Source organism: Rhineura floridana, chromosome 3 (assembly GCF_030035675.1).
Source record: "Rhineura floridana isolate rRhiFlo1 chromosome 3, rRhiFlo1.hap2, whole genome shotgun sequence".
Classification (NCBI taxonomy): domain Eukaryota; kingdom Metazoa; phylum Chordata; class Lepidosauria; order Squamata; family Rhineuridae; genus Rhineura; species Rhineura floridana.
The window spans coordinates 208638599-208655949 of NC_084482.1; the positions used below are offsets into that span (position 1 = coordinate 208638599).

General features: G+C 44.2%; 1 protein-coding gene across 3 annotated transcripts; it reads right to left on the bottom strand.

Annotated features, from left to right (window-relative positions):
• Positions 1-610: 610 nt before the first annotated feature.
• Positions 611-14247, bottom strand: LOC133381367 (zinc finger protein 420-like). 3 transcript variants are annotated; one of them, XM_061620405.1, is made up of 6 exons: positions 10186-10265; positions 8526-8994; positions 8225-8351; positions 5474-5556; positions 4538-4664; positions 611-2698 (listed from the first exon to the last, which is right to left on the bottom strand). In XM_061620405.1, the coding sequence occupies exons 4-6, from the start codon at positions 5546-5548 to the stop codon at positions 627-629; spliced, it is 2274 nt and encodes a 757-aa protein (XP_061476389.1). In that variant the 5' UTR covers positions 5549-5556; positions 8225-8351; positions 8526-8994; positions 10186-10265; the 3' UTR covers positions 611-626. The 3 variants fall into 3 exon arrangements, with proteins under 3 accessions (XP_061476389.1, XP_061476387.1, XP_061476390.1); XM_061620403.1 differs by lacking the exons at positions 8526-8994; positions 10186-10265 and adding an exon at positions 14184-14247; XM_061620406.1 differs by lacking the exon at positions 10186-10265 and having other exon boundaries at positions 8526-9033.
• Between the last annotated feature and the right edge of the window lie 3104 nt (positions 14248-17351).

The following is a 17351-nucleotide window of genomic DNA, read 5'->3' on the forward strand; positions in this document are numbered from 1 at the left end:
AGGAGGCTGAGAGAGCAGGTATAGCCAGCATCAAACAGTTCCTCAGCCAAGCTTTTGGAGTGAGAAATTTCCCTTGCTATTTGCATGGGTAGTTGAAAATCCAAGGACCATTCACGTGAGTATTCTTTGTAGTTTGGAGCCTTCTGAGCATCTGGAGGTAAAAGGGCAGTGTCAGAGCTTCCAGGCTTAGGGGGGAAATATGGAGTGATTTGAGGTTGTTGACCATTTGGCAGCCGCTCTGCCCCCGGGGATATACCCAGTTCTCTGCATTTCTGCCTTGTGTATATCATTGGTGCTGTGCACCTCCGGCCTCTGAGTGATGAGAACGTAACGCTGAGAGTCAGAGGTCACTTTCAAGGCTGCCTGATAAACGTGTGTCCAGACCCCAGGCAGATGCAGAGTTCAGGGGAGGAGAAATATCACAAAGGAGTGTAGCCCAAACAAGGAGAAGGTCGAGGCAAATACAGAGCAGGCAGAGCAGCGGAACAGCAGCTTCTTATCTCCTTAGCAGAGATAGCAGAGTGGAAATGGCCAAAGACTATGTTATGTTTTGCATGAAACCAGAGGTCAGTGGCCATGCAATTAGTGGAGAGATAAGAAAGGAAGGAGAAGAGCTGAATCACGTCTTACCATGGCGGCCGCCAAACCGGAAGTCCCAGGTATTTATATGATTTGTGCGTTTTTTTATGAGAAGTGAGATTTGAGCTTCTGTTGAACCTCTTTCCACACTGCAAGCATTGATATGGTTTTTCCCCAGTGTGAATTCTTTGATGGTTCTTGAGGGACGAGCTTAAAGTAAAGCTCTTTCCACATTCTAAGCATTTATATGGTTTCTCTTCTGTGTGAGTTCTCTGATGGTAAATGAGGTACGTGCTCATTTGGAAACGCTTTCCACATTCCAAACATTTATAGTGTTTCTCCCCTGTGTGAGTTCTTTGATGATAAATGAGGTGTGTGCTCACTCGGAAATTCTTTCCACACTGCAAGCATTGATATGGTTTTTCCCCTGTGTGGATTCTTTGATGAGAAGCAAGGGCAGAGCTCTGACTGAAGCTCTTTTCACACTGAAAGCATTTATATGGCTTCTCCCCTGTGTGGATTCTTTGATGTCTAATGAGGGCTGCCTTGTGAGAGAAGCTTTTTCCACAGTCCAAGCATTTATATGGTTTCTCACCTGTGTGAGTTTTTTGATGAGAAGTTACATGTATCTTTTGACTGAAGCTCTTTCCACACTCCAAGCATTTATATGGTTTCTCTCCTGTGTGGGTTCTTTGATGATTCATTAGGGCTCTCCTTCTACTGAAGCTCTTTCCACACTCCAAGCACTTATATGGTTCCTCCCCTGTGTGGATTCTTTGATGGGAAGTAAGGTCAAACTTTTGTTGAAAGCTCTTTCCGCACAGAAAGCATTTATATGGTTTCTCCCCTGTGTGGGTTCTTTGATGTCTACTGAGGCCTTCCTTGTGAGAGAAGCCCTTTCCACATTCCAAGCATTGAAATGGTTTCTCACCTGTGTGAGTTTTTTGATGAGAAGTCAGATGTATTTTCTGAATGAAACTCTTTCCACACTCCAAGCACTTATATGGCTTCTCCCCTGTGTGGATTCTTTGATGTGAAGTAAGGGCAGACTTCTGATGGAAGCTCTTTCCACACTGAAAGCATTCATATAGTTTTTCCCCAGTGTGAATTCTTTGATGGGATTTAAGGTCAGACCTCTGATGGAATGTCTTTCCACATTGAATGCATTCATGTGGCTTCTCTCCATTGTGGGTTCTTTGATGTCTAATAAGGGCTATTTTATGAGAGAAGCTTTTTTCACATTCCAAACATTTATATGGCTTCTCCCCTGTGTGGATTCTGTGATGGGAAGTAAGCTCAGACTTCTGATGGAAGCTCTTTCCACATTGAAAGCATTTGTATGGTTTCACACCTGTGTGGATTCTCTGATGCCGAATGAGGGCTGTCTTGTAAGAAAAGCTTTTTTCACAGTGCAAACATTTAAATGGTTTCTCCCCTGTGTGTGTTGTTTGATGAGAACTCAGATGTGTCTTCTGAACGAAGCTCTTTCCACACTCCAAGCATTTATATGGCTTCTCCCCTATATGGATTCTTTGATGGGAAGTAAGGTAAGACCTGTGATAGAAGCTCTTTCCACACTGAAAGCATTTATATGGCTTCTCCCCTATGTGGATTCTTTGATGGCAAATAAGCTCAGATTTCTGATGGAAGCTCTTTCCACACTGAAAGCATTTGAATGGTTTCTCACCAGTGTGTGTTCTTTGATGTCTAATGAGGGTTGTCTTGTGAGAGAAGTTCTTTCCACAATCCAAGCATTTATATGGTTTCTCACCTGTGTGAGTTCTTTGATGAGTAGTCAGATGTACCTTCTGTCTGAAGCTTTTTCCACATTCCAGGCATTTATAAGGTTTCTCTCCTGCATGGATTTTGCAATGAGCTTGAAATTTTAATTTAGAATTGAAACTTTTCCAGCATACAACACACTGGCCAATTTTCTTTGTGTTATTTCCCCCCCCTTGGGCTGTGATTTCATGGTAGCCACTGCTCTGAGAAGCATAGGAATTGTTTCCCCTCTCCTGGTTTGGTTCAGATTTCCTCTTCTCTTGCCTCTTTTTACATCTCTTTCTTTCTGGAGATTCCCTATGTAGTTCTCCCTTGTTCTTGGTTTCCCATGTTTTATCTGTTAGGGGAAAAGGGAGCAAACTGGTAAGAGCTTGAGTTAGAAATAAAACTATTTAGGTCAATTATTTAAGGATATCATTTGCATATTGCTTGCTGCCAAACTTTTTAGCAAGCTAGTGTGAAAGAATAATGAACTTTGACCTTTCTGATAAGTAGGATTCTATAATCAATACACTTATAAGAGCTGGGAGGCTTTCTATCACATCTTAAGGTACATTTTGCAGTCACAAAGGCAATGAAGAAGTTCTGTGTGATGCCAGCTAGCAGCTTGGAATTGAACCAAGATGAGGAAAACAAGTTGTGGTCAAGGGAAATATTTCACAAAAGAGTGTCATTTTAAATGTCAAGCTGTGAGCAACTGGTATAAGCTAGGTTCTTAGGATGGTGTGAACCGGTCCATAGGATGGGCAGGTTTCGGATAGGGGCGGGTACCAGCCTGGCACATGGATGGGCAGGGCAACAATGTGTAAGGTGACCACCCATAAAGGAGGTAAGATATTGCTATATATGGTTGCACTTTTTGCTGTGACATCTGTATGACGTGTAATCACTTTAGAAAGCTCTGCTTGGCATATTTTGGGCAGAGACGGTCATGGGTGACCCCTCTCCCAATGGTCCATTTGTTTATGTAATCCGTCAATAAACTCTGTCCTTTGGAGCACAATCAAATGACTGGAGAGTTTTCCTTCCACACTGGAATCTAAGTATATAGACCTTGGCCTTAACCAGGCAGAAAAAATTCACTACTTGATACCTCAAAGATTGTCTCATCTCTTATACACCCAGTCGATCACTGTGCTTTGCAGGCGAGGGCCTCCTGCAGATACCACCCCATTAGGAGGTCCATTCTGCACAACACAGGAAGCAGACCTTCAGCGCTGTGGCACCTACCCTTTGGAATTCCCTCCCCTTAAATATTAGACAGGCCTACCCCAGTCTGACCCTCCGTGGCGCAGAGTGGTAAGCCGCGGCAACGCAGCTGAAGCTCTGCTCACGGCCAGAGTTCGATTCCAACGGAAGGAGGAAGTCGAATCTCCGGTAAAAGGGGTCGAGGTCCACTCAGCCTTCCATCCATCCGCGGTTGGTAAAATGAGTACCCGGCATATGCTGGGGGGTAAAGAAAGGCCGGGGAAGGAACTGGCAATCCCACCCCATATATATGGTCTGCCTAGTAAATGTCGCAAGACGTCACCCTAAGAGTCGGAAATGACTCGCACTATAAGTGCGGGGACACCTTTACCTTTTTACCCCAGTCTGCATCTGTACTGAAATTGTCTTTAATGTGTTTTGTTTAAGATGTTTTTCAAATGTTCAGTTTAAGATTTTTCTCGGTGTGTTTTCATTGTTTTAACACCTGTTTGTCGCCCTAGTCTCCTTTTGGGTGGAAAGGTGAGACATACATTTAATAAATAATGAATAATCAAATAAATACTTCCTTGCCACCATACACAATACTAGGCTAGGTGGACCAGTGGGCTGTCCCAGTAGGCGCCTGCTTCCTCTGCTCCTAATGACACTAATTTTGTGTTTGTATTTATTGGGTAACTCTTCAGGCTTCCTGATATTTCAAGGACTTGCTTCTAACTGCTGTTTTGAATTACGTTACGGATGCACCATTTTGTATTGACGTCTAACCTCTGTTAGTCGCCTTCTTGGTTTTTGCTCAATGGAAACAAGGGACAGAGATGTAAAAAAAAAAAAATCCTATGAGACTAGAAGAGAAGGGGAGTCTCAAGGTGCTAAAACAGAGGAAATGGGGAAAAGAAGCGGAAGGGTTTGGGATTATTTTGTTTGTAAACAAACACTGTTATCAAACATGGGAAAGAGGGAGCCTTACTGAGGGAGGCCAGGATGCCACAGATCTCTTCCATGACTTCCCTGTGCAGAGCTCTCTGGTCAGGATCCAGCAGAGCCCACTCCTCCTCCGTGAAATACACAGCCACCTCCTCAAAGGTAACAGGACCCTGAACCAAAGAAAAGAAAAGAAAAGAATCTCCTCCTCAAAGATTACAAGGAAAATCCAAAAAGGTTAGTTGATGTGAGCTGGCTGGGCATTGTTCTCTGGATTGATGATGAGGGGTGGCTGGTGGCTGGAAGTGCCTCCCTCCCTCCTCCCCCTGCCCCCACGGAGACAGCTGCATTTCCCCAGAAGAAATCTGTCAGGGGCTGCATGTTAGTGGTGATGAGACCAGAGTCAAAATTGAGGCCAGAGATGCCCTGCATTCTCTCTCATTTTATTTCTGCCTGTGATAGCCATCCATGCATCCACTCTCTCTCTCTCACTCATTCCCCCTCCAGGACACAGGTATACATTTCAACCTTTCTCTTCCCCTCTTTTTCTCTCTCTCCTCCTTCGCTCCCCTGCTGCCTCCCCTCTTCATCCTCCCCACTCCCGCGGCAATTCACTTCTTTTTAAAAAGGTCCCAGCTTCAACCCGCAAAGGCATCTCCAGGTAGGGCTGGGAGAGACGCCCTGTCTCGAACCCTGAAGAGCTGCTGCCAGTCAGTGTAAACAATAGTGAGCTGGATGGACCAGTGGCCTGACTTGGCATAAAGCAGCTTCCTGTGTTAAGATTTCCTAAAGCCTAACCGCTGCGCAGAGGGGCGGATCGAGGAGGGGCGGCCGGGGCCCAGAGAGGGCATCTGCAACCTTCCTAGAGGGCAGCTTTCACAGAAGCCAAAATGAGAGAGGTTTGTCCAGGCCCAGGGCAGCAAAAAAAAGCAGAGGTACCCAGCCTGTCCCCCAGCCTCGCTTCCCAGGGCTTCCTTCCTACCCGATCTGGAGCCACAGCAGCTGCTTCCTCTTCACCGCAAAGAGGCGATGGCTGAGTAAGTTTTGCCGACATCATTCCGTCACCTGGGAGAGACAAAAGGTGGCGGGAAATCGTTAGCACATACTTGTCTCGGAGATGAAGCGATGCAGGTTCTCTGGATCTGTCCTCAAGGAGCAAGGTGGAGGCTAGTAGGGCACAGTTCTTCACCCATGGCTCTCCAGCTGTCCTTGGATTACAACTCCCATCATCCCTGACCGTTGGCTAAGCTGGCGGGGGATGGTGGAGTGTAGCAACATCTGGGGATCTAAGGCTGAAGGTCACTGAGCTGTTCCCAATGCTTGAAAGGTGGCCACACAGAGGAGGGCCAGGATCTCTTCTCGATCGTCCCAGAGTGCAGGACACGGAATAATGGGCTCAAGTTACAGGAAGCCAGATTTCGACTGGACATCAGGAAAAATTTCCTGTTAGAGCCATACGACAATGGAACCAACGACCTAGGGAGATGGGGGGCTCTCCAACATTGGAGGCCTTCAAGAGGCAGCTGCACAGCCACCTGTCGGGGATGTTTTACTTTGGATTCCTGCATTGAGCAGGGGATCGGATGGCCCCTTCCAACTCTATGATTCTTGTCATACTCAGCATAGACCCATTTAAAGGAAAGGACATGGCTAACTTAGGTCCATCAATTTCAGTAGGTGTACTTTGAGTAGTCCTTAGTTTGATATAACCTACTGTACAATGCAGTTTTTCATGGTAGTGCCTGGGTTATGGAATACCCTTCCCAGCAAGGCTCAGTTGATTTAAGAGAAAAAGAATTTCCTCCAAGGAGGAAACATCAATGTTTCTCCTCCTTCTCACCTTATCTTCTCGACAACACTGTGAGGTTAGGCTGAGAGACTGTGACTGGTCCCAAGGTCACCCAGTGAGCTTCCTGGCTGAGAGAGGATTTGAACCCCAGTCTCCCAGGTCTTAGTCCAACATTCTAACCACTACACCACACTGGCTCTCAAAAAAATAGGGACACAGGAAGCTGCCTTATAGTGAGTCAGACCTTTGGTTCATCTTGCTGAATACTGTCTACATCGGCAGTGTTGTCCGCCCTGAAACTCTCCAGGGTTACATGAGGATTATTTTTTTCTCCTAGGAGTTTTTAATGTCATGCTTCTGTGTATTTTACTCAGTAGATGAAATTATCATTATCTGGGCTTTGAAGCTGTTTCAGAATGATTTTATGCTGCCAGTGTGGTGTAGTGGTTAAGGTGTCAGACTACAACCTGGGAGACCAGGGTTCGAATCCCCACACAGCCATAAAGCTCCCTGAGTGACCTTGGGCCAGTCACTGCCTCTCAGCCTCAGAGGAAGGCAATGGGAAACCCCCTCTGAATACCGCTTACCATGAAAACCCTATTCATAGCATCACCATAAGTCAGGATCGACTTGAAGGCAGTCCATTCCCATTGTGTCGATTTGATGTGAATGGATCGTATTGAGCATAGTTATTTATTTCTAAAAGTATTTCCCTACAGCCATATTGTAAAATATCAGGGGGGTGTACAACGATAAAACTTAAAACACAATGAAAAGCAGTACATATAATCATTAAAGCGACTCATATAAAAAGCTGCGTAGGCCTGTCGGTGCAAAAAAGTCTTCAAGAGATGCCTGAAAGTCAAAAGCAAGGATGACTGCCAAATCTTTCCTGACAGAGTGTCTCCAAAGCGTGGGACTGGTGACACTAAATACTGTTTAGCCGAAGTCAGCTGGGCCTCTGTAACACAGGGGACAACTAACTAAAAAAATAATGACTTCCTCAGAGGATGTTGTTAACTGGCAATCTAATGTTAAAAAAAGAAACTATTTGTATTCTTATTATTTCTAAGGAGGCATTGGTGTTTCACAGAATGGATCTCCCTCCCATTAGAAATCAGGCAGACACCGTCCCTGCCAGGTTTCAGGTGTCAGATTAAAACCTTTGCACCATTTGCGCTCTAGTATGCAAATCTGATTATTTAATTTATGTTTTAATTTTTGTAAATTACAAAGTTTTTTTGTTTTTGGTAAGCTGTTTTTTAGACGTGTGGTGAAAAAGCAAGGTAAGCTAAAGAAATAAACAGTCTTATTCAATGTCTGCATTTTGGATGTTTTGACTCATTTTATCTTTGTCGTGTGACAAGGCACCTCTCCTCATTTGGGCTCTTGGCCACAAATCAGAGGGGCTGGTTTGTATGGATAAATTCTTCAAGCGTTGAAAAGAAATCACGTTTGTAAAACTGGGAAAAAAGACTGGAGAAAAGTGGCCTCCCCTCAAAAAAAGATGCAGCGGATTCTTGCATTATCACTAGAGGGGGACCAAATTGACATACCTCCTCACTTGCCCGTACCAATTTATTTATTTTATTTATTTATTTAAAATATTTCTATCCCGCCCTTCTACCCTACAGTAGGGCACTCAGGGCAGCTACAATAAAATCGCACACATATATAATAAAATACACAATAAAACACACAATAAAACATCAAAAATTACAGTAAATTAAAATGTATAAAATATTATTTGTTGTTGTTATGTGCCTCCAAGTCGACTACGACTTATGGCGACCCTATGAATCAGTGACCTCCAAGAGCATCTGTCATGAACCACCCTGCTCAGATAAAATACTATTAAAATACATAAAATGCATTATGCACATACATACATAAAATGCATTATGCACATACATACAAACATAAAACATGTATATATGTGGATACCTAGTGAGATGGCACCTCCGTCACCCTCCTGCAAGCGCCACCTTCGTAGAGGACTCTCTGCAGCGTCCGATGGACCCTACTCTGATTCAGGGAACTCAGTGGTCACACCTGCAAACAGACCCTTTACCTGAAACAGCAATGAGGATAAAACGCATGGAAGGGGGTGAAAGATTAGAAAAGGAATGACAGAGACGAAGGCTTTGGGGATTTGGGACAGCTAGAAAAAGTGGGCCAAGTGGTAGAGAGTTTTACATGATCCCCACTCACATTCTGGAACTACCTGGATGAACCTGTCTCTCACCTGCGGCTCTTCTTGTTTTATGTCCTCTGCCCGACTCAAGAGGAAACCTTTGGCCAGGGCCACCGCCTGGGACCTGGTCTCTACTTCACATTCCCTCACCCAGCTCTCTATCTCTGGTAGGAGGACAGTCAGGAACTGTTGCAGGATCATCAGGTCTAGGATCTGAGCCTTCATGCGTTGCTCTGGCTTTAGCCACACATAGCAAAAGTCGGCTGCAAGCCTCTCAGAGCCCCTCCGTCTCCTGGGAGCAGCAGTGCCTGAAGCACCAGCACTGTACATCGGAGCTGATGGTGTCCTCCACACTCAGGCCTGTCTACGCAGTTCTTTCCCAGAATTCCCCACTGCTCCCATATTGGATGGTATCGGAACGTCTGTCTGCTTTGAGGCCCGCTGAGGCTTTCTTGCCCATCTTCACTTCTTGCTCTCAGGCAGTATCCAAGAAACTCCTCCCCCTCCTGCTCATTTCTGTCTTAAGGCAAACAGTATGATTTATTTCATTAATTTGTGAGACATCTTTCACATGTCTCAAGGCAAATTACAAACTTATCACAAAACAGTGCAGAAGAAACAACTAAAGAAAGGTTTCAAAAAATTACAAAATGATCACTTAAGGTAGAGACCTTTTCACCCAGCTGGAAAAGCAACCAAAAATGTCTCCAATTGGGCCCTGTCTGCAGTATATATTTAAAGGAGAATCTTACCACTAACAGTCATGCCTTCCCCCAAAGAATCCTGGGAACTGAAGTTTGTTAAAGGCCCTAAGATTTGTTAGGAGACCCCTCACAGAGCTTCAATCCCCAGCACCCTTAACAAACTACAGTTCCCAGGATTCTTTGGGGGAAGTCAAGACTGTTAAAATGGTATCAGAGCGCTTTAAATGTATGGTGCAGATATGGTCTTGTTTCTTGAAAGAACATTTAACAGGTGCCTGCCATATATCAACAGGGATGCCGTTCCACAGAACAGGGGCAGCCCCACTGAAAGACCTGCTCTGAGTTATCGGGGGGGGGGGAATTCTGATATTTTTGGGACTTGAAGGAGGAACTCTACAGAATGCAGTGACCCACTTGCTATATAAAGGATTAGACCGTATCTCAATTAACCTGGTCCTGAGCTGTATGGGGCCTTGTATGTTAGTGCCCAAACCTTGAACTTAACCCAGTAACAGATTGGCAGCCCGTGCAGATCCTGCAAGCAAGGTGTTATATGCTGGCAGTAGTTTGCTCCCACAAGCAGCCTAGCAGCTTAGTGTTCTGCTCCAGCCACAGCCTCCAGACCGACCTCCAAGGGCAGCCCCACAAAGAGTGCATTGCAGTAATCCAACCTTGAGGTTACCAGAGTACTCAGAGGTGCTAGCAAATATTCAGAGCTAAGGCATTTTACTGTTAGAAAGGTAGAGAGCCTCGGGCCCATGGAGCAGATGAGGCCTGAGGGACTTCACCTCACCACCCCTTGGTATGAATTGAGGTTTTTCATAAGCATCATTGCTATAGGGGGGTGTATTTTGGAGGAGTCACAGTTTGGGAGGGCGGGGTTAACCTTTTACATATATTACAGCTCCACCCCAGCAGAACCCCCTTCTCTCCGGCTTGACAAGCAGGCTTTTTTGGTGCCTGCATAAAGCATTTCTTTTTAGGCAAGCCTTGTTGTTGTTATGTACCTTCAAGTCGATGATGACTTGTGGTGACCCTATGAATCAGTGACCTCCAATAGCATCTGTCATGGACCACCCTGTTCAGATCTTGTAAGTGCAGGTCTGGGGCTTCCTTTACGGAATCAATCCATCTCTTGTTTGGCCTTCCTCTTTTTCTACTCCCTTCTGTTTTTCCCAGCATGACTGGTTTTTCTAGTAAATGCTGTCTTCTCATGATGTGTCCAAAGTATGATAGCCTCAGTTTCATCATTTTAGCTTCTAGGGACAGTTCTGGTTTAATCAGTTCTAACACCCAATTTGTCTTTTTTTGCAGTCCATGGTATGCGCAATGCTCTCCTCTAGCGCATTTCAAATGAGTTGATTTTTCTCTTATCCGCTTTTTTCACTGTCCAACTTTCACATCCATACAAGCCTATCCAGATGCAAAGATGCTGATGCGTTTTAATCTTTTTTATAAATCTATTGCTGTTGTAATTGTTTTTAGTTTGAAATCACTTGCTTTTAACTGCTTTTATTGATAACGTTAATGTTTCCTGTAAACCATGTAGAGGTTTTCTACAGTCAAGCGGTATGTACATTTTGTTAAATAAATACAATAAAATAATACAAACAGAGCCAGGAACTCCTGGTCTACACTGACTGGCAGCTGCTCTCCAGGGTCCCTCCCAATCCTACCCGGAGATGCCAGGATTGGATTTGGGCCTTTCTGCATGCAAAGCAGATGCTCTGCCGTTGAGCTACGGACCTTTCCTTCCTCAGTCGTATCTCTTCTCCACACCTAAAGTTAGAATGCAGCCTTTTCCCTCTATACGTCATTCTCCACCAAGAGCCCGAGAAAGACTTTGCTGAAATCTACACTAAAAAGGGCCTTGGCTGATTTAGGGCATCATGAAAGGGCAACAAATTATCAGTTTTAAATTTTATTGTTGTCATTTTACTCCCAGGGAGAGAAGCATATGTAGGATTTTCTGCCCAAGACCCAAATAACTTGACCAGCCTTGGGTGGGAACAGGCCTGGATTGAACCTTAGACTTTCCAGGCACCTTGAAGGGGAACCAACAGTAGGGGGAGTCAGTGCCAATGACAGGAAGAGTCGGCTCTCCTGGCACACCTGGCGCCATCTTTATCTTTACCCCCCTCTTTACCCAGCCTTTTGGTCCTTAATGTGAGGGACCAAAGATATTGGTGGCCTCTCTTACTACAGCGGGACCTGTAAACCATTCATTATGTTTGGTTTTAACTGGTGTCAGTATGTGGTTTGAAGCGTTTTGAGGTTTTATTGACTGTTATTGGTTTAACTGGTTTCAAGGTAAATCACTGTGGGTCACTTCAGTGAGAAAAGCGACTCATAAATATACTCAATATATAAATATAACAACAACTAGTTTTAATAATAGCACCATCAACAACTAATTCTAGTTTTGTCCCCATCCTTCTCCCTCCTGAATTCTTTTTTTTTTCAATTAATTTTTATTCCAATTTTCAAAACCAAAACAATACAAAAGAAAACAACACAAATCAATAACTAGTACAATACAAAAAGAAAGAAAAATATATATATATATAAAAAAGAAAGAATATTGACTTCCGATTTGTCATAGTTCAGCTATAAATCTATAATATATAACAAACCTATCTCTTAATAGATTATAAAATCACCTTCCTCCAACGGTTATCTTAGTTGGTTTCAAATCTCATTAACATCATATCATTTTAATCTTCCACAAAAAGTCAAAGAGAAGTTTCCAATCCTTGAGATATATGTCAATCAATTTTTTTTCTAAATAAACATGCCAATTAATCCAACTCATCAAATCTACTAAGTCCAGTAATTTTAAATCGCTCTTCTGTCATTATCCATATTGGGTCCATCTTCCATCTTCCATCTTTACGCACCCAAAAATCTTGCTGTCATAGTCATATAATAAAAGTCTGATAGGAATTTCCTCCATCACAGATGTTTTCTTACCATCAAATCCAAACGTATCACTGAAGTGTTGTTGCAAAGCCGCATCTCTGTTCCTCTTTTCCACATGATACACTAGTACATCTCTTGAAGGTTTTTCCATTGACACAAAACAGGGATTAATTCTGTTAACTTTCTCCATTTCAAGTTCCATCAAATCCTTCCAGTCCAAGAATTTTCTTGAACCGATAATATCTTTATCTCCAATCTCTTCAATTCCTTCAAGGACAGCGCTGAATTCCAAACTATAATATTTGTCTCCAGGATCCATCACAGCCAGAAAATCCAAATCTTTTTTCATGTCCATAATTAAGCCAATCTCCATAGTTTGAACCTTGCCTTTAATTTCTCTTCCATCCTTTTTTTGTTTTCCAGATCTATCTTTATTCTCCTTTCTCATAGAGTCCTGAGTTTCTTTCAGCTCCTGTCCCATTTCGTGAAATTCAATTCTCCACGCTTGTCTATTATTTCTCAGTTCTTGTTTTATTGAGTTAATCCCATTCATTATTTTCTGAAACATGTCTAGAGATAAAGTCCCTTCTTGTACATCCATGATCTTCTTAATTGTCATTTTTAAAACCAAAGGAACAAAACTCCTTCAATTTTCAATGTCCCAAACAGAGAGCAGCTTATTTCTTTAACCAGTTACAAAGGAGTTAATCTTTCCAGCAAACTAACGTCACACGCTAGACAGCCCTTATCTCTTATCTGCCCAGAAGTGTAAGAACGGCTTTAGTTCACAGCGTCGAAATAGCTAGTAGCAGAGAGAATGAGCAGATTCATCAAAAAGAAAAAAAAAAGTAGATCAAGAAAAATAGTCCCAGTCTTATCTCTTTCAATCAGAAATCTCTCATCCGTTTAATCTTTAGAATGCTATTTTCCATGTCAGCTTTTTGCAATAAAAAAGAAGATACACTATTTATATTTTCTTCCCCCTTAGTTCCGTGAATAAAAAAAGGAAAGTCTTACCTCACCTAGGTTATCTCAATTGCTGTTACTTTGACAAATCTCTTTAGCTGTATAGATAAGAAAATGATGAATGTAGACAGGAGGATGTTTGCCTGTTAATCCGTATAAAAGAACGGGTCACTTATCCAGCTGAGCTAGCATAAAAATCCTCGCTCTGGCTGAGCTGCTGGAAGACAGACAATTCTGACGAATTCCAGACTCCAACAATCAAAACAAAGCTATGTAGGAAATCTCACGTTTCTTCTTTAACCAGAAGAAATTATTCCCAGTCAGAAAAGAGCCTTCTGACTGAATTTAAACTGGAAAAGTTTCATCCAAGACGAGAGCTCGTCTCAGAGGCTGCACAGGCGTAGGGATCCTCCTGGGAAGTCCTTCTCCCTCCTGAATTCTATAAGGGTCAAAACGGAGATTGAAGGAAGAGAAGGATGTTGACAGGCAGTGTTATCCCTTGGACTAGTTGCAAGGCAGGCAGGCAGGACCAGAGCCTGAACAGGACAGGTGGGGGTTGGTGGGGCAGTTCCCCAGTTGCCCAAATGGACCAGCCTCCCCTGGTCAGATTCATCTGATCAGTTAATCGCTTTATTTAAATATGACTACATTCAAAGAGAACTCCTGGCTTCCTTTTTCTTTTCATTTGTTTAAAGCAGGGATGAGAGGTCTCCAGCAATCCAATCGTGCCCAACGGCCAGGGATGATAATGATGGGAGTCGTAAGTTCAGTAACATCTGGAGGGGCCAAAGGTTCCCCACACCTGGAAGCTCACTGTCGGCGACAGTGCCCCACTAGGGATGTGAAGACCCGGACAGAAAAACGAGGTGTCATTTTTTTCTCAAAAAAATCCGTCCGTCCCCCCGAATACTGGGAACAAACGGAACCCCCAAATTTCCCCCCACAGGGCTTTCACATCTAGTCTCTACGGTGCTGTGGGCCCCCATGAGGTCCTGAGCCCTCTCGGCCAGTGCCCCACCTAGCCCCCACCCTGTTACCAGCCGTGCTCCCGCGCATCCTCCTTCACAAGCTCTGGGATACCCCTTCACCACGTTGCCTAACGGGGGTGCGAGGGACTCACCAGTTCCCGGAAAGCGCTCGGACGGACAACGCTCACTGTGCTCCTACCAACGAGGAACCAATCAGGAAGGGGTTTTGGGAGGAGGGGGTGCGTTTGCTGTACGGGATACTTCCTCTTCCTTCCGAAAGTCCCTTCCTCTCTGGGAATCTGGAGCCCTTCATCTTAACCCTTAGAAGGCCAAGGAGCTGCATGACCTCTGTCTCTGTCTCTCAAAGCAGGAAATCAGCCGCTCACAAAGGGATGGTTTTTGTTGCTGTGGTTTTCGACCTCTCCTGGGGGGGCCTCTGACATTTTCCCTCACCCGACTAAAGCAAGTGGAACCTGGCAGTGAAGGACCTGGTCTCTTTTTGCCTCCCCCCAAGCGGCAGGAAATTCCGTCGTCGTCTGCAGCACTCCTCTCAGTTGTGTGAAGGAAAGAAAACGGTTCTGCATAGAACACCACAGGGAGCTGCCTTTGGTCTATCTAACTCAGTATTGTCCACCCTGACTGGCAGCAGCAGCTCTTCAGGGTTTCAGATGGGGGACATTCCCAGCTAGGGTTGCCAGGTTCATGGCCTGAGACTGATCCTGTATCTTTAGGAGAAGGGAAAGTCAGCCAAGTGCAGGTGTTCTTGCAACCCTGTAATGGGAAAAACCACAAGGTGGAATTCTCCCCCCCCCTGCACAACTTTTAAAGATACAGGAGACCTCTTGGTTGCCAGGCCCAGCCTCCAAGAGGTCTTCTGTATCTTTAAAAGTTGTGCAGGGGGGAGGGAGAATTCCACCTGGAGGTAGTGATGGGCTGGATGTAGGCCAATAAATTGTAGCCGAACCCTGAAAAGACGGAGGTGTTATGTGTCTAGAGGTCTCATGCCTGGGACATGGAGAGACAGCCTGTTTTGGGTTGCACTCTCTGGGAAGAGCAGGTCTGCCGCTTGGAGGTTCTCCAGAATCCAACATTATCACTGGAGGCTCAGGTGGCTTCAGTGACCAGGAGTGTCATTTTCCAGCTCGGGCTGGTATGCCAGCTTTGGCCCCTTTTGGACAGAAATTACTTGCCGCAGTCCTCCATATTCTGGTAATTTCTAGATTGGATTATTGCAATGCGCTGTACTTGGGGCTGCCCTTGAACACGACTTGTAAACTTCAACTGGCCCAGAATACAGCAGCCAGATTACTAGTTAGGATTCCCTTTAGAAATCATATAACCCATTAAAAAATCTGCAGTGGTTGCCAGGTCATTTCCAGGCCCAATTCAAGGTGCTCATGCTTGTTAAAGTCCTAAATGACTTTGGTCATAAACATCTGAAAGACCACCTCCTTCCTTTCATCCCTCTTGGGTGTTGAGATCAGTAGAGGCCAGGCCCTTTTGGTAGTGCTGCCCCCCTCACAAGTTTGGGCAGGTGCAGCTCAGGAGAGCGACACATTCTCTGTGGTGGCCTCTAAATTGTGGAAGTCCCTGTCCACCAAGGTGCATCTGGCAACTTCACTGTACAGTTTTAGACAAATGCTGAAGATGCACCTCTTTACCCTGGCCTTTGACACCTGAGACTGTATAGCTTGGAACCCACCCTATTTTGGGATTTGGGGTGGTTTTTACTTTTTAATGCTGTATTTTAAAATTGTTTTAACCTGCCCCATTAACTCTGAGTGAAGGGTGGGTAATAAATGATATTATTTAATACATGTTTTCCTTTTGGAAAGGGGCTTTCCCTCGGCCCAGTGCCCACCCACCCAATCTCCCCCCTCCCTCCCCCAGGTCAGTTTCACCTATCCTAAGCATGATTGCAAAGGATTAAATCTCACTGAACTCAATAAGCATTCAAATGATCAAACTAACCCTTCCTGCCTCCTCCCTCCTGCTCCTACCCCTTCCGCCCCTGCCAATCCCCTCCCCCTCTCCCCTCCCCCCACCCACCCGTGGCCAGTTTCACCTATCCAAATTGTGATTGCACAGGAATAAATCCCATTGAACTCAATAAGTATACAAATGATCAGACCCATCTTTCCCCTCCCTTCCCTTCTTCCTCCTCCCCTGCCCACTCCAGCCCTCCCTGTGGTCAGTTTCACCTATCCAAAGCATGATTGCATGGAAGTCAATCCCACTGAACTCAAGAAACATGTAAATGATCAAACCTCACCTTCTCCTCCTACTTCCTACTCATATCCCCCCTCCTCCCCTCTTCCTGACTCCCCCTTCCTCCTCCTCCCGTGGGCAGTTTCACATATCCTAAGCATGATTTCAGGGGAGTACATCCCATTGAACTCAATAAGCATGCAAATGATCAATCCATTCTCAGCAAACTTGCACAGGATCCCATTTCCTACTTCTCAGATTAAAAAACAGAAATAGGCAAAAAACCTTTGCAGTCTAAGAGAGTATCTATAGCCAACAGATATTTGGTAACGTATATCTGAGCATATGGTGAGTGGTGGCAACACCTGCAATCAGGACTGCATCTCCAGAGATAGAGAATTACATTTTTGTATGTTTATTGGTGTTCTTACTTTGCTTCTTTCCTGTGCTGCTACTGTTTCTACAGAGAATCTAACCTAGAAAATTGTATTTCTCACATTATTCATCCCAGAAATCTGCGTCAAATTTATCTTTATTAATTTCAAAGCCTTTTTATTGGTCAGTGCCGTATGATGGTGAAGACAGCCTTTTGTGTTTCAAACTGGAGGTTACGTTCTATTTCTATTTTGGGTACATTAACAGCTGAATCTGAAAGTGCAGTTTGATGTAAAATTAGACTGATTACAATATGTTGCTACTTAAGCAATGAATATATAGCTGTTGGAAAGAACCATCTTGGCCTGCCCAAGATGCATGTTTTTAGCCTGCTATGCTTAAACTACTCCCCTTAAGGAAGGGGGAGCATGGTCAATTAAAAGCATAGAGCACACCTAGAATTTTGCTAGAATATATTTCAACTCCCACTGTTTTATCTTGTGCTGAGACACTCCTCGTATCCATTGGAGACTATTCTGCAGAATAGTCAGTGTCATTATTCCACAAGTGTTTCTGGAGTTTTTTTTAGGGTAAATTATGCCAAGGTTGCTGTACTTCACATATTCACAGAAACAGAAGCAAAAGAAACTAATTTACTATAGGAAACTTCACTAAAATTGCAAAGTAAACCAAACATTTAAAGTGACTATCTGAACTATATCAACTGTCTTAATGTT